At 45.8% G+C, this 24,108-nt stretch overlaps 1 protein-coding gene across 4 annotated transcripts in view; it reads left to right on the forward strand.

The window, feature by feature from the left end:
• The window catches only part of ABR (ABR activator of RhoGEF and GTPase), an 826,710-nt gene that overhangs the window by 419,573 nt on the left and 383,029 nt on the right, over window positions 1–24,108 (forward strand). Inside the window, exon 1 of one of the 4 annotated variants that reach the window (XM_069226278.1) lies at window positions 5,922–6,190. The exons of the other annotated variants lie outside the window; for them this stretch is intronic. Within the exon in view, the coding sequence (XP_069082379.1) occupies window positions 6,056–6,190 (135 nt within the window). The 5' untranslated portion in view covers window positions 5,922–6,055. Of the gene's footprint in view, window positions 1–5,921; window positions 6,191–24,108 lie in introns of those variants that run through there. 4 annotated transcript variants of the gene reach the window in all.

Consider the following 24,108-nt stretch of genomic DNA (forward strand, 5'->3'; position numbering starts at 1 on the left):
GTGGCACTACCTCCTAACAAAGTGAGACCCTGAAACAGCAGGCCTCCATCAAGGCTGTGTGAGTATTGTGGTGGACCATTGCACCGGCCAAGTTACTGCCCCGCCCAAGGAAAGAAATGAGCAGGCTGCAGGAAGCTCAATCACCTTGTGAAGGTATGCAGATCGAGCAAACCACGACCAGGAAATGCCTCTGTCAATGCCACCACAAGCAGGTCCGAGAGAGGCAGTGACATGGATGACGATGACGCTGAGGAACATGTCATCCACTCCTTGTTCACCATAGGCAATGCAGCCCAATCGTCCAAGAAACTGTCCGGTGCCAGATCAAGGTAGGCGCCCATCCAACCCTTGCTGTTGTTGACACTGGTGCCTCCATAAATATTTTGGCTGCTGTTGTATATCACCAGATGGTCCGGCACCCGTCTTAAAGGCAGCAAAAGTAAAAGTTTACGCGTATGGCCAGAATACGCCACTCGCCCTTAAGGGCAGATTCCAGACATCCATTGTGTATAGATCACGGTCGGTCAACCCACAAGAATATGTGACTGAAGAAGGGCATGGAATGCTAATGGGATGCCAAACAGCACAAGATTTGTGTGTCGTCACCTTTGCTTTTGGCATACATCAAGAATCGGTGAATGAACTCCTTCACCAATTCCGCGAAGTGTTTGAGTGGATACGCTGTTTGCATCATAGAGAGGTAAAACTACACATCGATAAGACTGTGCAGCCAGTGGTACTCCGGCACCGACGCATTGCATTCCACCTCAGATCACAGGTAGAGAAAGAGCTGGACAAGCTTGAAGCTGCTGGCATCATAGAACGAGTAACCGGGCCCACTCCGATAGTGTTCACGCGGAAGCCCAAACAGCGAGGAGAAGTACACATCTTCGTAGACCTGCGTCTCCCCAACGTTGCTATCAAGCACAAAGACATCTAACCCCCTCTTAGTTCACTTGATAGGTGAACTAAGCGGATCCTGTTGGTTCCCCAAGCTGGACTTACGCTCAAGGTACTACCAGTTGGTTCTGGCAAAGGAGTCATGCTATATAACAATGTTTTTGACACATGTAGGATTAAGGCGTTACAAAAGACTGAATTTCTGCATCTCTAGTGCTGCTGAGGTTTTTCATGATGTCATTCACGAACTTCTAGCAAATTTGCCTGGCACTATCAATGTCAGTGATGACATCTTAATCCATGCAGCGACCATCCCAGAGCATAATGCCAAGCTCAAGAGCGTGCTACATGTGCTTCAAGGAATCCGGCCTAACCCTTCACCCCCGAAGGTGTGAGTTTCTCACCAACAAGATCCAGTTTTTTGGATATGTGTTCTCAGCGCATGGAGTCGCACCAGATCCTGAGAAGGTGCATGACATTAAGGACGTGCCCCCACCCACCAATGTGACTGAAGTCCGAAGCTTTCTCGGAATGGTCAATTACTGTGGTCGTTTTATTAAGGACCTTTCCACGTTGACACAGCCTCTCAGAAACCTGACGAAGTCTTCAGAATGTTGGGTGTGGGGGTCAGCCCAGCAAACTGCGTTTGAAGCCACCAAGGACGCCTTATCCAGTGACACCATTCTACAATACTTTGATCCCCACAAGGACACAAAACTTACAGTTGACGCTGGCCCAAAAGGCCTTGGGTCCATGTTGCTCCAAAAACAAGACAATGATGAGTGGTCACCAGTGACATTTGCGAGCCGGTCATTGACTGACACTGAGCAACGGTACTCGCAAATTGAGAAAGAGGCCATAGCTATGCACTGGGGCTGCAAGCATTTTCACCTTTATGTATATGGCCAACCGTTCTTCATCACCACTACCATAAGCCACTCATTCCTCTCTTCAACGGGACCGTGTTGAAACCCCCGCCATGGATAGAAAAATGGATGCTTCAATTGCAGGACTATAGATGTTGTTTGGAATAACGGCCGGGGTTGGATAATCCGGCTGACTACTTGTCTCGTCATCCGCGAGCTGCCACTGCTAGAGAAATCCACAAAGCTCATGAAACCAAGAAGTATGTAAGGTATGTGTTTGACAGGTCCCGACCGTTATCTGTCTCAGCCGACACGATAATTCAGGCCACGCACAAGATGACTGACTTCAGAAAGCCTTGCAGGCAATCCGTTCCAATCAGTGGCATGCCGTGAGGAAGCACCTACCCTCGCTCAACCCCACCGCCAAGCAAATAATGGAGAGCTTGTACCATGTTCGCAAGGAACTATCAGTGGACCCCGATGGGTGCTTGCTGCGAGGCTACCGGTTAGTAATTCCGTCCCCCCTCAATGACCGGGTGGTACAGTTGGCACACAAGGAACACCAATGCATGGTGAAAACTAAGAGTCGACTTTGGACGAAGGTGTGGTTTCCCCTAATGGACGAGCAAGTCGAGAACATGGTGCGGTTGTGCAAATGGTGTCAAGCCTCTGCAGAATCCAGCCGGCCTGTCCCTGCTGAGACTGAACCAGGTCCATAACAACCATGGGTTTCAGCCAGTCTCGATTTTGGGAGTCTACCTGATGGACAATACACCAGGTGATGCTTGATGACTTCTCCAAATATCCCGAAATGGAGATCATCCCTGCTCTCATGGCTAAGGTTGCTATTCCCTGGATTGAGAAGATCCTGGCCACTCACGGCCTTATCTCTGAAATAAGAACTGACAATGGCCCCCCATTTCACAGTAGAGAGCTTGCGTCTTACTTTGAGACCACTGGTATCCAACACCAACGGATCACACTGCAATGGCCCCAGGTGAATGGGGAAGTCGAGAGATTCATGCATACATTAAAGAAATTTGTACGAATCGCTGCAGCCAGTGGTCAGTCAAGTGAACATGCCATATATACCTTCTTGTGGAACTATCGACAGACTCCCCATTCCACTTCTGGCCAGGCTCCCGGGCATATCTCCTTAGGTCAAGCAGTGGTAGATTCCATTCCTCATCACTGGCAGTGGATACCTGGAGCCATTGGTGATTGTCAGGTCCACCAGAGACGTACCAGTGTAAATCAAAAAGCCAGCCATAAGCGTTGTGGAAATTCAGTGCTGCTAATGGAACACTCTCCGGGAAGTAAGCTCTGCCTGCCATTTGACAATCATCCCAGGACCATTATGCGCAGGTGTGGATCCATGGTCGTCTCCTGGCGAGGGACTTCCACCGTCACCAGGAGCATTTCCATGTTCAAGAGATTTCATCCCCCACAGCCACCCGGGTGGAGAAGAATCTGACTCACTGTTGTCTGATATTGATCAGATGTCCGTTCCTGACTCAGACAACGATCTCTGGACCTCTCAGTCAGTGTCCAGTCCAAATTCGGAACCAGTTGCAACTAGTTTGACACCTGTTGGTGTCCCAGAACAAAATCCAGAGACAGACAGATTTATTTGTACTAAATACAGTTTACGTGGCAATCCTGCCCCATCTCAGAGATTGCGAGACCATTTGGTGGGAACTGCTGCCCCAACTAGTTTGTGATCCTCAGTTGCTTTGTTATTTGTTTTTGGGAGGAATGTACGGTCGCACCAGTGACGTAACTAGTCGCAGGGCACTACCATTGTCAGTGAAAATGTAATCAGAGGGGAGCCGCTCTGACTCCCCTCCGTGTTTGTATTTGAATGTGTTTGACCTGCTGGTCACGTGTGGAGGGATATAGAATCAAGTGTGGCCAGTGGGTGGGGGTCAGAGGGTACAATGCGATGAACCGAAGCCGCTGACGCCACTTACAAACATACCCAGCATCAACCTGTCATTTTTGCGCTAGCGTCCGTGCAGGCAGTGTAGTGCACCGACACTACAGAGACCGGTAAAAGAGAGAACAGACTTCAAAGCCAGCCTTGTCTGCCGTGGAGTTTAGGTGGCTAGCTGATTGAGCTACATCTTTCTACCCGTGTACTAAAACTATGTGTTCACTTTAATGATGACACACGCCCTGCCTATGTGGTAACACTGTGAGAACAGTTTACTAGTATCCAACTCGATGTACCGACCTCGGAAGGATTAGAGCCTGATCGGCCATGCTATAATTATAACCTCGCACTCAGATTTTAGCAAGGGGTAATTTTCTGCCCTACCTTCCACCCCCCACGCTGCAGTGTGAGTCCTGGGGTCGTTGGATGAAACATCCTAGTCCTCGGCTTTCCTTTTAGAAGTCTTTTCAGTCAAATGTGTCTGTGTAATTGATTCAATTAGAGCACTCCAGTATCAGTCCCAGAATGCAGTGATTTATTTATTGAAAGACGGGGCCTACGGGACATTGACGTACGTGGTCACCTAGGCTAAGTGCATTCTTTATGGATAATATATTTAAAAGATTGAGGAACAGTCTTCATAGAAAAACAGCTTAACGAATCGCAAAGATGCGGGCTGTCAACTAGCTGTGCATTGTGATAAATAGGTCTTCTTTTACATGTATATTTTTCGTAAAGCGCCCTAAAATGGCCGTAGGCGCCACGTGGCGCTACAAAAATAAAATAAACAAAGCCAAGAGTGTTTGCTGTGTGTTACCAAACCCCGGGCATTGCCACAACAGTCAGTCCTTCCCATAGGTCGGAGCCTCCAGGCCCGTCATTTCATCGGAGGAAACACTGGGCAGCTGTTAGTTCTGCAGCAGTCCTGGTGTGGGTGGAGGGGGAGGGTTTCCTCCCAGTGCCTGCCCACATCTCACCGCATTAAAGGGCCCTCTGTAGGCCCTCTTGAAGGGGCTGTCTGAGCCGCGTACACACAAGCATTTCCTGTTTCACGTCCCCCTTCCCTCTCTTAGTTCAAACACAGCACAGAAGTTTTCTGTGTGCCTGGTAGGAGAGTCCAGGCACACGAAAGGAAGTCGGTGCAGGCAGGTTGATTCCCTTTTTTTAATTTTTATTCCGCGGAAGCTGCAATCAGGAAGTGGTGCCAGTCGATGTGTTTTCTCTGCTTCCCCAGCCTGCCCCTTTTCTGTCAGGAGTGCAATGACTGCACATGACATGTCGACAGTCCTTGGTCGCTCGGCGTTTCCGTTGTCGTAGAGGCCGGCAGCGCAGCTTAGTCGAGCAGCAGCAGGATTTGGGGGATTTTTTTTTCATTTTCTCACTTTTTGTACTTAGCCTGGAGAGCTGAAAACAAAGAACACGCCGCGTCCTGGCTGGTTTACCTTGCAGACGGCAACGGGCAGAGCCAAGTTGCTCGGAAAGTGACTCGATGAGCCATTTGTAGGGATTGGCACTGGAGCTGACAGGGAGCTGCCCAGAAGCGACCCATGGGTACTATTGGCTGACGCGCAGAGGATGGCGTTTTGATTCTCCTGAGATTGGCACATGGGTGCCGGACTATTCCAGAGGTCGGTAACTGAAACTGGCACCGACCTGCTTCTGAGGGTGGCCTCGGAGACTGGCCCGCGCCGTAGACTGGGACTGCGATACTCCTGAGGTTGGCACGTCAAGTACTGGCATGCTTGTGGGAATGCCAGATGCCCGCTCTTGAGGCTGACACTTGAGACACCTACTTGCTTCTGGTAATGCCACCTGTCTGCTCTCGAAGCTGGTAAATGAGACGAACCTCTACTAAGACTGGCTTTCTTTTGAGGCTGGCACGGTGCTGCTTCTGAGGCTGGTGTGAGGTCGGTACCGGGCTGCTCCTGAGATTGGCCTGCTCCTCAGGCTGGTGAAGTGAGGCTGGCACATGAGACTTGCCTGCTCCCGAGGCTGGCACCCGATCTTCCTCCTAGGGCTGGCACTGGGCTTTCTCACGAAAACAGGATTGGCACGGTGGGCCGCTTACAGTCCTACTAGCTTCAGTGCCTCGTAAACGGTGCTTCAGCGCTGTGTTGGGAGGTGGCTACGGTGCCAGAGGGCAGGATTCTAGCAGGCGGTGGGCACTGATAAAACTCAGAGTACCCGCATCAAAGGTGGAAAGAAAGCGGGTTGAAGTGATTTTTTAAGTGCGCGCGCTGCACGGAGTGGCCCCTTCCACTTCTCACAGGATGCGAGCCTGCACCCCTGAAGAACTCGCTGTTTATAATTAAAGCTCTGCACTCAGCAGCCCCAGCCCGCCTTACTCAACCCAAGTATGGAGGACGAAGAGGAGGCCATTGGGCTCCTGGACAGAGTCCTGGAGGAGGAGGACGTGTTCCTGCTGGAAGACTTTGAGATCATCGTGATGCCAGCGAGCCCCCTGGAGCTGGACTTTCTCATGCCGGGACAGGTGGGCAGATGTGCAGACACTCTTTTTTACTTGTTTACATTATTGATGTCTTGCAGCTGTGTGCCAGTTGCAAGACCAATGTGGCAATGTACGGACAGTGCTTGGGGACCGGTTTGGGGGGGGGGGGAGGGGGGTGTTGAGGTTGGCACAGCCTGCCTCCTTAAAAGTAGGCGCTCAGCACGCAAAGTAAAGTCTGTCCTCTTGTTTATAGACGAGGCTTTCGGTGCCAAGGGTACAACTGTTGCTGCCATGGCCGGCGGGCTCTGGAAAACTCGTCTCGTGGTAGATGCGTTTTACCAGTGCCAGGAGCAGAGGGCGTGCCTGCTGCTCGTTTCCCAGGAAGGCTGTCTCTTCAGAAGGGGGCAGGCCATGAACCAGAGGCCCATTTGTGCTACCAGCTTGGCAGACGCTGTCCTGGGCGAACAGAGCGCTCCCTCTGCCCCCTTGGTGTGGTGCCAGCGCCGTGTGCCTCTTGCAGGATCACGCCGCAGCTTGCTGGCACTGCTTCCCCTCTGTTTGCAGGTGTGAGTCACGCGCACACGGTGCTCTGGGCATGGCTGGGATGGCGACATACCTCGGTGCCCTGCGGGCATCGCTGCCTCACTCAAAGCATCTAAGTACAAGCCGAACCCAGCTACCAGGTTGCAGCACGATTTGGCCAGGCAGGTAGTCGCAGTTCTGCCATACTACACGTTTCCTAACGCCAGTCACCAAGAAAGGTGCCCCCGTGCCAACAGAGCGCACCCCTTAGTGCCCCTCCGACTCACCAGCGTGTACTCTGCCTCCGAGCTGTGGGGGCCTTCTACTCACCCTCCTACTTCTAATCCAGGAAACTGATGTTTTTATTTTAGGCGTTAAGTCCTCGCAATACACCTGATCCAGGCCTTTCCCTCTATGTTCCGAGTGCTCAATGTAATCCCAGCCCATAATTTATACATAAGGTGGACTTCATCGATCCATGGCGGCATAGCTGTGCTCCTGGCCTTCGGCTGCTGATGCGAGTGTTACTGCCTCCTTCCACACTTTTCATCTCTCCGAACCTCTCAGGTTTCCACAATCCTCATTCCACTCGGACTCCCAAGCCACGTGTTCGTATTTTCCTGACCCTCTAGTCTGTCTGCGTTTACCTCCACGAGCCCCTCAGTGACCAATCTTTCGTTGTTCATCGCTTTAGCCATTCTTTTGTTTCTTTAATTCATTTAAATCGCCTAATTCTCTGACCGTTTCACCTCCAACATACACTCCTTGGAAAGGGACCGGTCCGATGAGAAGTATTTATGAAAATAGGGCTGAATTGTATCTCTTTATAGCTCAGTGAAGCCGCAGACAGCCTCTCAGCATCCGACCTAACTAAGGGGCAGACCAGAGAAAGTTGTTCTGAATTATGATCAAAAGATAAAACCTCTTTGTAGTTAATGTCCTTTATGTTATGTAGGCAGAGATTTGCCTAGTGCTGTGTATCCATCAGCACGGCCTTGTAGCGCTGTTGGATTCCGGCCAACACGCTGTCTTCTACCTGGTTCTTAATTTTGAGACTTATTCGCAGTTTTTCCTTCCTTCCCGCAAAGATGCCTCCATTGATGGTTCGGGCGCCTGTGCACAGCTCCTTGGACTATTGTAATTCTCTGTTTTCAGGTTCTACGGTTTCCGGGGTACAACGGATTCAAACCCCTGCCCCCAGCTTCCTCGGCGTTCCTTTGCTTCCCTTGGCTTGAATCCAGTCATTTTTTGTATTTACCTTTAAGGCACTTTGTGTGGTATTTAGTGCTTGCCATGATGGTTCTCGGTATCTGCAGCAAGATGTGGTCATCGTGATCCAGGCCGCACCTGAGGCCATTGGATTATTTACTTTCAGTTCCCAGGTGCCTGTGCCTTGTCGGGGATTGTGGCCAACGCGTTGAATTCCTTGCCGAGAAGTTTGTGTGCTACCAACCAGCTCCTGTCACTCACGAAAGCATTGAAACTTTTCTGTTTTTCGTTAATTTTGTTTGCTGTCTCTTATGTTCGAGAATAATTTATTCTTTTGAGTCTCTTGCCGTCTGACGTACATGTCTCAGCACCAGTACACTGTTATAGGTAACAGTGCGCTTAATACATCCTTTTTACATTACATTATGTTAAATTACATTAGACATTTTTACGCCCTGGTCTCAGGGATTCTGTCCGTGACCTTGAAGTTTAGTTGTAAGCAGAGTTGATGCAGTTGATATTTTCTGTATACGTCTCACCACCACTACACCTTTTAGGTATCAGTGCACTTAATAGAACCTTTTTACATTACGTTGCATTGCCTTGTTTGCATTACACTGGTTATCTTCAACCCCTGGTGTAGGAACTTGTCTCTGTATATAGGATCTCAAAGTAAGAGATAGTGTGCACAGAGTCCAAGGGTTCCCCTTAGAGGAAAGATAGTGGCAAAATTAGATAATTCTAATGCTGTATTTTGTGGTAGTGTGGTCGAGCAGTAGGCTTATCAAAGGGTAGTGTTAAGTATTTGTTGTACACACACAGGCAATAAATGAGAACACGCACTCAAAGACTTAACTCCAGGCCAATAGTTTTTATATAGAAAAATATATTTTCCTAATTTAATTTAGAACCACAAGATTCAAGATTTGAAGTAAATACATAAAATGCAAGGTACTCCACACAGATAAGTAAGGAACTTTGAATTAGAGCAGTAACATACATAGTTTTAGTTAAAATGGGAATAAGCTATTTTAAAAGTGGACACTGCAAAAATCAACAGTTCCTGGGGGAGGTAAGTATTGGTTAGTTTTTCAGGTAAGTAAGGCATTTACAAGTTCAGGTTCCTGGGCATAGGCAGCCCACCGCTGGGGGTTCAAGGCAACCCCAAAGTCACTGCACCAGCAACACAGGGTCGGTCAGGTGCAGAGGTCAAAGGAGGGCCCAAAACACATAGTCAAAAAACAACAGCAAGTGGGGCAGAGAGTGGGATATTCGGAGGATAGACTCCTGGTCCAGTGTGTGAAGTTCCCAATACTGTATAAACCAAAAAATTGCACACACAGTTCCAAAAAGAGGAAAATTGTATCTACCGGTTCTGCATATCAGGAAAACCAAAAGGTTGTAAGCACGAGCCCTCACTCACCTTTCGGTGACATGCTTCATCATAGGGCTGTGCTCCTCGTCAGGCCGGCGCTGCAATGCCTGACGGGCCCCACACGGGGGCTCTTTGCCGGAGATCTTTTGAGCGAAATGCGCACCGGTCAAAAATGGGAATCGAGGATTGGAGTAGAAAAGTTTAAAAATGTCTAGAGGTACAAACCGTTGATATCTTTAATTAAATGTTAGTGCCTCTGACAAGATTAAAAACAAAGAATAGGGATATGGTAAAATAATGTCTACACTCCCCATAAAGTATAACAAAATGATGTTAACTATAGCCACCAACCCTCATACTAAAGAGTGGTGAAAAAGACAAAAAGAAGAAAACACAGGATCCCCTGTGCTACTCTACATTACAGGTCAACATGTTTCTCGCTATGCGATTCGTCAGGACCTCAAAGACGTACCTAATCCTTCAAATATTTGGGCTGCCCATATTAGGGGAAGCAGAACCTAGAAGGTAGAAAGAGACATACATCAAATAAAAGAGACAAAATTAAACAGAAGTGGCATGTACTCACTGTCTTTAAAAATACCACATCAACTCGTGACGAAACCCAAAGGTGCCATGCAATAAACATACAATGATCATAGGGAGGAGGTTACAGATTAATATCGCTTCCTCACTGCTTACCCTTCAAATAATAAATGTAGGGCCTCATCGGGGGACAAACATCGAGATGCGTAAAATCCTCTGTGGTCTATGTAGACATAGAGAAAATACATAGACTTCAAGCCATGTGTTAAATAAATACAAGAAGGTAATCTTCTAAATATATGAGCATTGACCTGAGCACACACAATAAATACATGCGTTTTAATCAGGGAACCCTCTATTGGGGTCTGATATTTTTTCTTAGCTGAGCAGGGGGAGGTACAAAGTATATAAACACACGTATACAGAAAACGCGATAATTATAGAGTTAAAGCCATCAAACAATAAATATTGTCTGTCATAGATTGTATGCACATGTACCAACGATTCTCATCTATTTGGTTTCTATGAGGGTAGATAAAGGATGTAGTCTATACAAAGATTGTCTCAGTCAAGTAGTTAAATTAAGCCCCCAAACTGGGATACTGGCGGTATACAAACATCAAAAATTAATCTAAACACAACAAGTTGGACTAGTGTAGTCCAAAATAAAACAGCCGGTTACGTAGTGCCGGCAGCGGTATATAGTGAATAACAATGGTAGTGGAGCGCGACAGGCAGCGCGTCTCCAGATCACCATGAGCAACTGCCTGAGGCGTGTTATAATGTTACCCGGCCCCGCTCGCAGCGAGTGCCGGCTGGAGCGGAAAGAGGCTCCAAAGCGGCCTCATGTCTAGCAGATCTCGTTAGTAAGCAAACAGATTAACGCTCGCTTCTAAATTAAAGGGCCGAAGAATAGGGAAATTACAAACCACCCGATCACGATTCACTTACTTTACTAAAGTTGCGAAGTCGACTGTAGACCTATGCTCATTATGGTTCCCCGGAACTGGGGAAAGCGCTCACCCACGAGACTATAAAAGCCGAAGAACTCCAATTGGAATAGAGGAAGGACTGTGGAGGACACATCAAAAAAAAAAAAGCAGTATTGTGTCGGCCATCTTGGAAAGAGGGACAAGTCATCAGAACTCTTATAATAGATAACGATGTGACTCTAGAGACTACAGAGACCCAAAAGTAACATCAAAAATAACATCAAAAATCGAAACAGTAGCTGCAAGGTGGTGCACTAAGTGGGATAAAGGCACATTGGTTTGGTTTAGCCGGATCACGATATAAGGAAGGTGTGTCACCACTAGGGGAAAGCTAAAAATAAAGAAAGGGCTTGCAATAATACATAATAGTCCTCAGTGAATAAAGTTCACCCACTGAATGTCATCATTGAGTCCCAGGTTGTGGGTCTGAAGTCTAAACACCCATCGTTGTTCTTTCTCAAAAAGTCTAGTGGTGCAGTCTTTATTATCTCTAATAGTCTCTAGCACAATCCATTTCATGTCATCAGGAGTATGTCGTTTCTCAATGTAATGATTCGTCAACTTCGTAGATGATCTCTTGCACCTGATAGTGCTACGGTGCTCATTAATACGGATTTTAACCATTCTGGTCGTCATGCCTATATATCTGAGATTGCAGGGGCAAGTAATCATATAGATGCAGTATCTAGTGCGACAATTGGTATGGGATCTAAGTTGCTAGGTCTTGGGTTCACCTAGATCCACCTCTTGCATACAGTTAGTCAGGGTACAGACATTAATTAAAGACCTTCTAGTTCACACGAGACCAATGACGCACAGACATACAGATGTCGTGGACCCGAGTCATTGGTTAAGAGTCAAAGGCCACTACCCTTGTGGTGGCTGCAATGTCTGTACCCTGACTAACTGTATGCAAGAGGTGGATCTAGGTGAACCCAAGACCTGGCAACTTAGATCCCATACCAATTGTCGCACTAGATACTGCATCTATATGATTACTTGCCCCTGCAATCTCAGATATATAGGCATGACGACCAGAATGGTTAAAGTCCGTATTAATGAGCACCGTAGCACTATCAGGTGCAAGAGATCATCTACGAAGTTGACGAATCATTACATTGAGAAACGACATACTCCTGATGACATGAAATGGATTGTGCTAGAGACTATTAGAGATAATAAAGACTGCACGACTAGACTTTTTGAGAAAGAACAACGATGGGTGTTTAGACTTCAGACCCACAACCTGGGACTCAATGATGACATTCAGTGGGTGAACTTTATTCACTGAGGACTATTATGTATTATTGCAAGCCCTTTCTTTATTTTTAGCTTTCCCCTAGTGGTGACACACCTTCCTTATATCGTGATCCGGCTAAACCAAACCAATGTGCCTTTATCCCACTTAGTGCACCACCTTGCAGCTACTGTTTCGATTTTTGATGTTATTTTTGATGATACTTTTGGGTCTCTGTAGTCTCTAGAGTCACATCGTTATCTATTATAAGAGTTCTGATGACTTGTCCCTCTTTCCAAGATGGCCGACACAATACTGCTTTTTTTTTTTTTTGTTGTGTCCTCCACAGTCCTTCCTCTATTCCAATTGGAGTTCTTCGGCTTTTATAGTCTCGTGGGTGAGCGCTTTCCCCAGTTCCGGGGAACCATAATGAGCATAGGTCTACAGTCGACTTCGCAACTTTAGTAAAGTAAGTGAATCGTGATCGGGTGGTTTGTAATTTCCCTATTCTTCGGCCCTTTAATTTAGAAGCGAGCGTTAATCTGTTTGCTTACTAACGAGGTCTGCTAGACATGAGGCCGCTTTGGAGCCTCTTTCCGCCCCAGCCGGCACTCGCTGCGAGCGGGGCCGGGTAACATTATAACACGCCTCAGGCAGTTGCTCATGGTGATCTGGAGACGCGCTGCCTGTCACGCTCCACTACCATTGTTATTCACTATATACCGCTGCCGGCACTACGTAACCGGCTGTTTTATTTTGGACTACACTAGTCCAACTTGTTGTGTTTAGATTAATTTTTGATGTTTGTATACCGCCAGTATCCCAGTTTGGGGGCTTAATTTAACTACTTGACTGAGACAATCTTTGTATAGACTACATCCTTTATCTACCCTCATAGAAACCAAATAGATGAGAATCGTTGGTACATGTGCATACAATCTATGACAGACAATATTTATTGTTTGATGGCTTTAACTCTATAATTATCGCGTTTTCTGTATACGTGTGTTTATATACTTTGTACCTCCCCCTGCTCAGCTAAGAAAAAATATCAGACCCCAATAGAGGGTTCCCTGATTAAAACGCATGTATTTATTGTGTGTGCTCAGGTCAATGCTCATATATTTAGAAGATTACCTTCTTGTATTTATTTAACACATGGCTTGAAGTCTATGTATTTTCTCTATGTCTACATAGACCACAGAGGATTTTACGCATCTCGATGTTTGTCCCCCGATGAGGCCCTACATTTATTATTTGAAGGGTAAGCAGTGAGGAAGCGATATTAATCTGTAACCTCCTCCCTATGATCATTGTATGTTTATTGCATGGCACCTTTGGGTTTCGTCACGAGTTGATGTGGTATTTTTAAAGACAGTGAGTACATGCCACTTCTGTTTAATTTTGTCTCTTTTATTTGATGTATGTCTCTTTCTACCTTCTAGGTTCTGCTTCCCCTAATATGGGCAGCCCAAATATTTGAAGGATTAGGTACGTCTTTGAGGTCCTGACGAATCGCATAGCAAGAAACATGTTGACCTGTAATGTAGAGTAGCACTGGGGATCCTGTGTTTTCTTCTTTTTGTCTTTTTCACCACTCTTTAGTATGAGGGTTGGTGGCTATAGTTAACATCATTTTGTTATACTTTATGGGGAGTGTAGACATTATTTTACCATATCCCTATTCTTTGTTTTTAATCTTGTCAGAGGCACTAACATTTAATTAAAGATATCAACGGTTTGTACCTCTAGACATTTTTAAACTTTTCTACTCCAATCCTCGATTCCCATTTTTGACCGGTGCGCATTTCGCTCAAAAGATCTCCGGCAAAGAGCCCCCGTGTGGGGCCCGTCAGGCATTGCAGCGCCGGCCTGACGAGGAGCACAGCCCTATGATGAAGCATGTCACCGAAAGGTGAGTGAGGGCTCGTGCTTACAACCTTTTGGTTTTCCTGATATGCAGAACCGGTAGATACAATTTTCCTCTTTTTGGAACTGTGTGTGCAATTTTTTGGTTTACCCAAAACACATAGGCCTATGTGTTGAACAGGTGTGCTCTGGTTCCAGTCTGCCAACAGGTAAGAGCCTGTGTCTTCGGAGGGCAAACCAGGGGAGTTTTGTAGCGCACTTGGGGGGGACACAATTAGGCACACAAAACACACCCTCAGCGGCACAGGGGCGGCCGGGTGCAGTGTGCAAAACAGGAGTCGGGTTGTCAATAGGAATCAATGGAGGGACCCGGGGGTCACTCTAGCGGTACAGGCAGCGCACAGGGGGGCTTCTTGGGCCAGCCACCGACTGGGCTAGGCAGAGGGTCACCTGGTGGTCACTCCTGCACTGGAGTTCGGTTCCTTCTGGTCCTGGGGCTATGGCTGCGGGTGCAGTGCTTGGTCCAGGCGTCGGGTTCCTTGTTTCAGGCAGTCGCGGTCAGGGGGAGCCTCTGGATTCTCTCTGCATGCCTCGCTGTGGGGGTGCAGGGGGGTCCTCTCGGGCTACTCACGAGGTCGCAATTCTCCTGGGAGTCCTCCCTGTAGGGTTGGTTCTCTGGAGCTCGAGCTGGGGGCGTCGGGTGCAGAGGGTGAAGTCTCACGTTTCCGTCCAGAAAAGTGAGTTCTTTAAAAGTTGCAAGAAAGTTTCAAAGTTGTTGCTGTTTTTGAACAGTGCTGTTGTTCACGGGAGTTTCTTGGTCTTTCGGGTTCAGTGCAGTCCTCTGAAGCTTCAGAGATCGCTGGTCCCTGTCGGATGCGTCGCAGTGCAGGTTCTTTGAGTCTGGAGACAGGCCGGTAGGGCTGGGGCCAAGTTAGTTGTCGTCTCTGCCGGGCTTCCAGGTCAGCAGTCCTTCTTCTTGTTGTAGGTTGCAGGAATCTGATTTCCTGGGTTCTAGGGTGCCCCTAAATACTGAATTTAGGGGGGTGTTTAGGTCAGGAGGGCAGTAGCCAATGGCTACTCTCCTGGAGGGTGGCTCCCTAATCCTATTGGGGGAATCCTCCAAACTTAAGATGGAGTATTACTAAAGGCAGGGGTCACCTCAGCTCAGGACACCTTGGAGGCTGTCTTGACTGGTGGGTGGCTCCTCCTTGTTTTTCTCATTATCTCCTCCAGCCTTGCCGCCAGAAGTGGGGGTAGTGGCCGGAGGGGCGGGCGTCTCCACTAGCTGGAGGTCCTGGGGAGGCCCTGGGGTGCTGTAAGAAAAGGCATGAGCCTTTGAGGCTCACCGCCAGGTGTTACAGTTCCTGCAGGGGGAGGTGAGAAGCACCTCCACCCAGTACAGGCTTTTTTGCTGGCCACAGAGTGACAAAGGCACTCTCCCCATGTGCCCAGAAACTCGTCTGGTTGTGGCAGGCTGGCAGAAACTGGTCAGCCTAGCACTAGGAGTCGGACTGGTATTCAAGGGGCATCTCTAAGATACCCTGTGGGTGCATTTTACAATAAATTCCACACTGGCATCAGTGTGCATTTATTGTGCTGAGAAGTTTGATACCAAACTTCCCAGATTTCAGTGTAGCCATTATGGAACTGTGGAGTTAGTGTTTGACAAAATCCCAGACCATATACTCTTTATGGCTACCCCGCACTTACAATGTCTAAGGTTTTGCGTGGACATTGTAGGGGCATAGTGCTCATGCACATATGCCCTAGCCTGTGGTATAGTGCACCCTGCCTTAGGGCTGTAAGGCCTGCTAGAGGGGTGACTTGCCTATGCCACAGGCAGTGTGAGGTGGGCATGGCACTCTGAGGGGAGTGCCATGTCGACTTAGTCTTTTTCTCCCCACCAGCACACACAAGCTGTGAGGCAGTGTGCATGTGCTGAGTGAGGGGTCCCCAGGGTGGCATAAGACATGTTGCAGCCCTAAGAGACCTTCCCTGGCATCAGGGCCCTTGGTACCAGGGGTACCATTTACAAGGGACTTATCTAGGTGCCAGGGATGTTCCAATTGTGATAGCAAAGGTACAGTTTAGGGAAAGAACACTGGTACTGGGGCCTGGTTAGCAGGGTCCCAGCACACTTTCAATCATAACTGGCAGCAACAAAAGGCAAAAAGGTAGGGGGTAATCATGACATGGAGGCATTTCCTTACACCTGGCCTCAAGGATTCTGTCAGAGACCATGGAGTTGGGTTTTAAGTAGTGTTGATGCAGTTAATATTTTGAGGATATGTTTGGTTGTAGGAATGGTTTGTGAAGCCAGAGATTTCTACTAGTTTGGGTATGTGCCATCTGAAGGATTGGTATGTGCAGTGCCTTGCTTTAGATCTGTGGATGTGGTAACTGAGAAAGGCATCTCTTGTTAGGGCCAAACTATCCCTTTGTCAGTTTAGCTGGTGGGCTGAGTGCTGATTCAGTATGTGTTGTCTTTGACAGGTATCTTGTTTTATGAAGTTTTGTTCTGAGACGGTGCTTCTGAGCTGGTTTAGCTGTATGTGGGTGGTACTGATTAATGTGCTTTATTCAGGGTTGTGATTTATTGTTTTTGTTGGTACTGTTGTTGTGAACTCAGTGATACCCAATTGTAATAAACATCTGAGCTCTGTTCCATGTGTGTTCAGTGTTCTCTCCAATGTGCTATCTTGGGTGTTGACCAGCACTTCATGTAACCATACCTTTGTGTGCACAGTGACTTCTAAGTACCGTTCACATCCATACGGATCTGCAGTCTCTTGTACAGCTATGGGGAATGTACACAATTGTGTGTCTTGTTATAGTTCATGCTGTTGCGTCCTCATTCATAGCAGACTGTGTCTCCGTGGCGTGCATCATGTATTATTAGGGTCGAGCCTGTGTCGCATGCGCTTGCATATACGTATCGCTTGTCAGACGCTTTAGTAGTTAGAAAAAGGCTCGGAGCTCCATCCATTTCACGTCAGTGTCTTTCATTGGTTTGTGGGCTTGCCTTTTAAAATCTGCTTGCTTTCATTAGTGGAAGGCATGCATACGTCATGCCTTTTCCTGTGGTTAGCCCTCCTCGAGCGCAGCGACAAAGTACTGAAAACATGCGAGGCTTGCTGTTTTCCATCTGATTTGTGAACTATCTTTTTATCTTTTTTTGCAGCGCAATCTCGCTTGGCAGAAGTCTAGCGCTTTGCATGACATCGACCCTGTTACATAGTTAATTGCACTTTTGCCGGTTAAATAGATAATTGCACTTTTGCCAATAGGTTTCACTACGAGTGAACTGTAGCAGCGCGATTGCGCTTATTTTTCCATTTAATGTGGCAAGAAAAATCCGGTTGGGAGTTTACAACTGCTAATAGCTCTAACTCAGAGAAATGCGAGACCGTTGCATTGCAAATGCTTTTCTTACCTTGACATTGACTGTTTTCAGTATCTCATGGAAGACAGAGTCCACACTTGAAATAAAACTCAGTCCGAGCCCTCACTTGGGCCTTTAATGGTGGCATTGCTACCTTTAGATTATTGGTTCAAATGAGTACCACTAAATAGCTATATTCCCCAACTTGTTTGCTTCATTCTCCTCACCCATCTGTTTTCTTTCATGGCCTAGACTAATCATTTCGATTTTGCCTTGACAAAGGAATAACATATCTCCTTTAAGGATCTCTGCAGGGCCTCCCTTAATTTTCATTACATTCTTTACCACCTGGCTATGAGCCATGCCTTAGTGAAGTTATCCCACCTGGGTTTCAGATCTCCATCACTTTTGACTGGTGGCTTCTTGTGCAGTTTTTGCCAATGCAGTTTTTACACACTATGAAGTGGCTACCTGCTCAAAAACAGAAATTATCACAATAAATAAATGTGGGGGAAGTTCCCATTGTTGACCGTTGAATTTGTCACCAAGGACTCTACCACTAGGATGTGTGTAGCAATTGCCTCATAAATAAGTGTTCCACTCTTTGCTGTTGCAGCAGCTCCACTTCACCTTCAGGTCAGTTCTCTGAAGCCCAAGGCTCAGATGCATGAGCATCTCCTTTGAGTAGCCCCTTGTATCTTCACAATTGACTCTGCTTCTGATCTGTAGCACAACTCTTGACACCGACCTTCTTCCACTTCATTAAGGATCTTACCTAAATGTTCCTATTGATATTGGGTTATGGGACTATATGTTTTCTACAGTTCCGCTCCTGTTTCATAGTATGGAGTGTCCAAGACCGGCCATGATGTACCTGTTGTTGAATATTAGTTCCAGAAAGTCCCCAGAGATGTGATGGAGACTGTGGAAGGACCTGTGGTTATCCTTGTCCTCATCCTTCTCTGTTGGGTCTACAGAAAGTCTAAGGTGGTGGCAGAATGGCAGATAATAAACCACCATCACTAGCACCACTGTCTCTTGCACTGTTGCCTGCCTTCCTTCCTTGTGCATCTCCAATCCGAGGGAGGCTGGAGAATGGCGTGTGGCACTGCGGTGCTGCCAGCCACAGTCTTCCCAACCTTCTTAGGGTCTTTGCAGACCCACAGCAGTGGCTCTGACAGTGACCTGACCACTACATCTGCTGGGGAGTGAGGGGGAGGTAATCCCAGATGAAAGTGGTAAATGGTAGCAATACACCAGGTGTCCTTGGAATATTTGTGATGAAGTGCGTGGATTGCTGAGTGGGAGAAGGGGACAAGGTGGATATTTTTTATTTCTAATATGTTGGAAGGGACGGGGACCAGAGGGAACTGCAAAAAGGCAAGGATTTGCATTTTGTGTAGGTCCCTACCTCTCTTTCCTTCCTGCACACGTTGCAGTAAACGCTTAAAGGGGAGCGTCAATGCAATATGAAACTTTTGGTAAGGTAGGTAGGAAGGCCACGGCGTTGCTCCCTCATGGTTCAAGGATGTGGAATTCCTATGGCTAATATCGCCCAACGCCTGGGACATATTGTTTGGGGTCAAGGGCAACAAGTTTTTATGTTTATTTTGTCCTTGGGACAAGTAGGCCCAACTCCCTGCAACACAAACCCTTTGGCTGCCAGTTTACAGAGAAGGAACTGTCTGCAGTTGAGGTAATATCTGTGTCCATATGTTAATGGTTTTCGAACTTGTATCTATGGTTCATTATTGAAAAGCCTTTATTATTAGGGTGAGTGCTGTAAAAAAACGTTTTAAAGTTGCACCGCACTACTGACAGTGGTTCCAGTAAAAAAAAAAAAGTTTCAATATGAGGCTAAGTTTAATGCTTCCAGAATGCTCGCTGATTATATGCAGATGTTTGCAGAAGCTTGTAAGCAAGAGTGATGATCCTTTGATTTCAAAATAAAATGGAAAACAAAATGCAGGTAGTAAACGAAAACCTATCGCCACTATGAAATTTTAGGTGCTATTTCATTGAAGTGGCATGTTAGTATTTCCAAAAAATATTACCAATGGAAAATCAGTTTAACATTTTCAACAAGATTATGGGAAGCATGAAAATAAACCAGCACTGGCAAAGCCAACCAATCCAACATTTGTTGTGAGTCTTTTGGTTTCATCAATGCATGTTTTGTTTGATGTGGCATTTGCAACACTTTATTGTTATGGGAGCTGCCAGGCCCCCACTAATGTAACAAACACTAGCAAAAGGCAAAAAAAAAAACTTTTTGGTCTCAAAAAGCACACATTGCCACTAGTGGTGTAACAAAGTTCCCGCAGTCCCCACGGTGTAGGAAGACTCCTCCCGGGGACCCCCTTAGCACAGCACCTGCCCCGTGTGGGTCTGGAGGGTCGGGGAGGCCTCCATGTTCTTTGCAGGGGTCCCCCCTCCAGTTTAGTTACACCACTGCTTGCCACAGTAGTTCCTGGCACTGAACAAAACTAATTTGTGTGCCAATATTCTCCTTGCAGTACAGCAGAATGCGATCACTCATATTAAAGCCAGCCGATAGATAGAGAGAATAATAGAATATTAATAAAAACAAAATGAGAAATAGAATAATAATAAAAACAAAAAGTCTTGATCAACGCCAGACCTCATTAGGGATCCAATTCTTAAAGAAAGTCACAAAAGTGCACCCATGCTATATGTCTTTGAATTAGTGGCTTTCATGAATTCACAAGAACTTACAGAAGTAGACAAGGAAATCATACTCCTAGAAAATATCTGAACTGTATTTTAGCACAAGCACTTCTGCATGTGTAGATTTGCTCATGCGAAAATCTATTGAGCGTTTACAAGTTCATGTTGACTCCAACCACTTTTTTTTTCCCAATCCTGGAAGAACTTCTACTTCTGCCATTGTTAGGAGTACATTTCCAACCTTTCCCAGTATGGGGAAAGATTAGAGAACAGTTAGTGAACATCCTTAAAACATGGAAGTTAGTAGGTTTGCAGACTCGAAGGCATTCCAGCCCTGGAACTATTGCTTACTGCTTCCTCAAGCCCCAGTACGTAGATCTGCAGAAAGGTAGCAAAATAAAGAAATTGCTATAGTAGAGATTGAAATTGCAAGTATTCAAGCCTAACTATAGTATTTGACCTGGCACGATCAGAGAGGCTATTATCAGAGCTCTTACAGAATGAGATTGCTGCCATAATTAGTCGCTGCACTACATTGTACCAGAGGGACAAGTAGATTTTTAAAATTTTTTTACAGGACAAGTAGAATTAAGAAGCAACCTGTCCCCTGGACAAGTAGATATTTTATTAAATTCCACACCCCTGTGGTTTAAAGTAACATCATAGACAAGCAAAGCTTTGTCTGTGATTTCACTTGGAGCTCCCTTTTGCAAAGCAATGCCATTATATCTATCCATTTGTAAGTCCATATGTTGTGCACAGTTCAACAGTTAAAATTTTAATGTCTGATTATCCAGAGCTCTGTTATCAGAGCACTGAAAAGTTGAGTTCTTAAACTGGGAGAGGGGAGAACTCTGATTGACCTTCTCAAAAGGCCAGAAGGAGGTGGTGGACGCGTTGATGCCAAAGACCTGGGGACGCAGTGAAGTGTGGGTGATGCTGTTGCGCTACCGTCACTCACACGTCTGCTGCAGGCCATTGCAGACCTGCAGCAGAGAGAGCGTTTCTCGCCACTCACTCGCCTGTTTCGTGCAGGTTATTGCAGACCTGCAGCAGAGAGAGAGTTTCTCTCCATGCTGGCTGCATCTGTTTACCACTTTCTCATTGAGAGCACTGCCCTAGTGGTGTGAGTGGGAAGCAATGCTAAGAGGGAGGCAAAACACCATACCCAGTTTCTTTTTTGCAACTGGGTAAAGCTACTGACATAGGTGGGGAGAATTGCAAATTACATGCTGTCTATCTTGTGTTGGGGGAGCTGCTAAGGGTTCTGAGGAAAGCTGTAGGACAGCAGTCATATATGTGTAAATGTGGGATGGGTGCAAAATAATTGGAGGCTTGTAAAAAAGGCCCATCTTGTGCATGACGCCATGTCCACCCCCCACTCCCTGCCGAGGCATCAGCTTACTTAAAAGTGTACAGAAATGGGTTCTTTTCATCGTGGGGTTTTGAGTGACATCAGAGGCAACTTTAACTTCTCTTTTCTCTATTTCATGTCACCTAGACCGCAGGGTGAAAAACATTCTGATTATTCCCAGTTACTGTACTGTAATTGTATTTTGTAAGGCTGCAGCAGGAAGCTGTTATTTCTGGCAGATGGTGTCAAGTTCTTTGATCATTTCATTGGTTGTCAACTGCACTCACATCACAGTGCATGCGTTTGCATCCCACAGCTTCTCCTGTGTGCTTTATGGTTGTTCCACAACACCTCTTCGAACTCCTAACTTTTATTGTGCAGGAGGACAACCCAAGGAAGGGGAAGCATACACAGCATACTGTTAAACCTTGGCGTTAGCAAGCAGATCTTTTCAACTTTAGGGTTTGTAGAGGCATCATCCATTCATAGGCGTTTCCCTCAAACCCACAAGTTATTTTAAAGAATGTTTAATTGTTTTTTATTTTTTTAGTTACTTGACATTTTTTGATCACTTGAGCATTGCTCCCATTGTATGTGATGTCACAGGGAACCCCTTGAAGGAAAACAACCATGTTCTCTCAACTCCACTTCCTGCCTTTACACCCAGTTTTAGTCTGAATCGGTTTCAGTCTATTTCCCAAAAGGTAAGTTTTTATCAAGGCTCCGCCATAACACAAGCACTATGATGGGCGAAATGTTTTCATCGCTCTGTGCATCAGACAGTCGTTTGTAGATATAGCGCGCATAAAAGCTGCTCTGGGGTACGCCAGCAGTAGAAACATGTTGCTATTCATCCATCTGCTGCAGCTATGTGGTTAAGCCCCAAAGCAGCACAGCCATCAATCGGAGATTTTTTATTTTAAGCATATCGCTGTGCTCGAAGCTGCCTTTCAAAAACATTTATAACTTTTTAAAAATTATTTTCTGTTTTATATGCAGGATAAGATGCACCTTGGTCGTTGTCAACGCAGGTGACAGTCACTGACTCCGCCCCCCCTAAGTTACAGCGTAGTTGTGGTTCTCGTTATAACTCATTAGCGTATGTTTAAAAAAAACTAAAATTAAGGTTAATGCACAGTTGAAGTGCAATTATGGCCGCAAATAAAAACTGGAAAACCACCGAACTTCGTAAGTTATGTTTGGGATAGTAATCCATAACTCATACAACAGCCATGCAAACCATACCTCACATATCAGATGCACTGCTCATGACCTCACCCCTAATGAAACAGATGCAATTACAAGTGTTGTAACATATAATCTCATCTAGAAGACGTGTTATATTACTCTTTCCACTTTGGCAGAGATCACTGTGAATGTAGTATGATGCACTGGTTTTAGTATGTATTGTTGTTCAGATACGTTTCACTTTTAGGTATCATTTGTCTAAATATTGTGAGTCCACAGACATTGCATTTGGTTTGTGGCTCATATGTTTGTATGGCGTCCTTAGGGCCTGCCAGTAGTGGAGCACATCAGAGAACACTTTGCATATCACTATACAAACATGGCAAATTTAGAAAGTGCATGCAATAGAGGCAGGTACCATTCTTCTGGACCAGTTCCACACATTACTCTTTCTCTCTGGAAAGTAGTTTCAGCTCCATTGTATTATTTTTGGTGGTAAAGTTGAGTCACCTTAGCAGGCAGTCTTATCCAAGGAGACTTAGAATGACTAAACCTTGCGTCTGAGCTCTTGGGAAATCTGCTTCAACTGATTACTGTACAGATTGCTTTCTATTTTGCAGAAGATAGCTGTTTATTGTACTGCATGGGGTGTTTCGATTAAAAATTAGGGGAACATCCTTTTAAGGCTGGATAGATATTTGCTAGATTAGTTTGTGGATATCTTTCTATTTAGTATTTATGAATATTTTTTGACAGGCCAGCATGGCTGTTTTTAATTTTTAAAATGTAAGTGTTTGTGTGTGTGTCTGTGTCTGACTACACCATAATGACTGCCACTGTGTGATATATGATATGAAGTCCTGCTTTAGCGACACTTTCCATTGAAATAGCAATATGTTATTTGCACATAACCCTATGGATGGATCAGAACCAAATTTGGTAGTGGCTTAGACTATGCAACTAAGGACCGTCTTGGCAGTTTTCATGCCTTCTGTGCAGGGAAAATAAGTCAAAGAGGGGGTCAAAAAAAGATATGTTTTGGTATTTTGCAAATATTAGCTCCCATATAAAAATAAACGTGCAGCTAAATTTACACCAATTGTGGTATGAAAGTAGAACTTTACTCAGAAAGTGGGCTATTAATTTATTCAAGAGTTTTTAAGCTGTTAATGTTGAAGAAAGACACAGGTATGCTTGAAAGGATTAGCACATTTTTATCTTGTCAGTTGGAAAGCCATTGTTGATTTGCTTACAATGTTTGCACCGTTTGAAGAGGATATGTCAAGTTTGGTAGACATGTTACACTGAGACTGCTCTTGGAAATTTCAAATTTGTGCTGATCCATTAGGTCAAAACACTTTGAATTTGTTGTAACTTTGGCACTATGTGAGGAATCTGCACGAACTTTGGCAGATACTTAGCATATTTAGCCTACTCTTGGATTTGTCCATTTTATGCAAGTGCATCAAAAGCCCATAAAGCGGGAGTGCAGAGCTGGTTTAAAGGGACATTTAACAGAAGTGTCAATTTGCTAATAAACTTGCTACTGTTTTATGAAATTCAATGAAATGTAGTAGATATTTTACTTTCTGTTAGTTATG

This window comes from Pleurodeles waltl, chromosome 3_1 (assembly GCF_031143425.1).
Source record: "Pleurodeles waltl isolate 20211129_DDA chromosome 3_1, aPleWal1.hap1.20221129, whole genome shotgun sequence".
NCBI lineage: Eukaryota > Metazoa > Chordata > Amphibia > Caudata > Salamandridae > Pleurodeles > Pleurodeles waltl.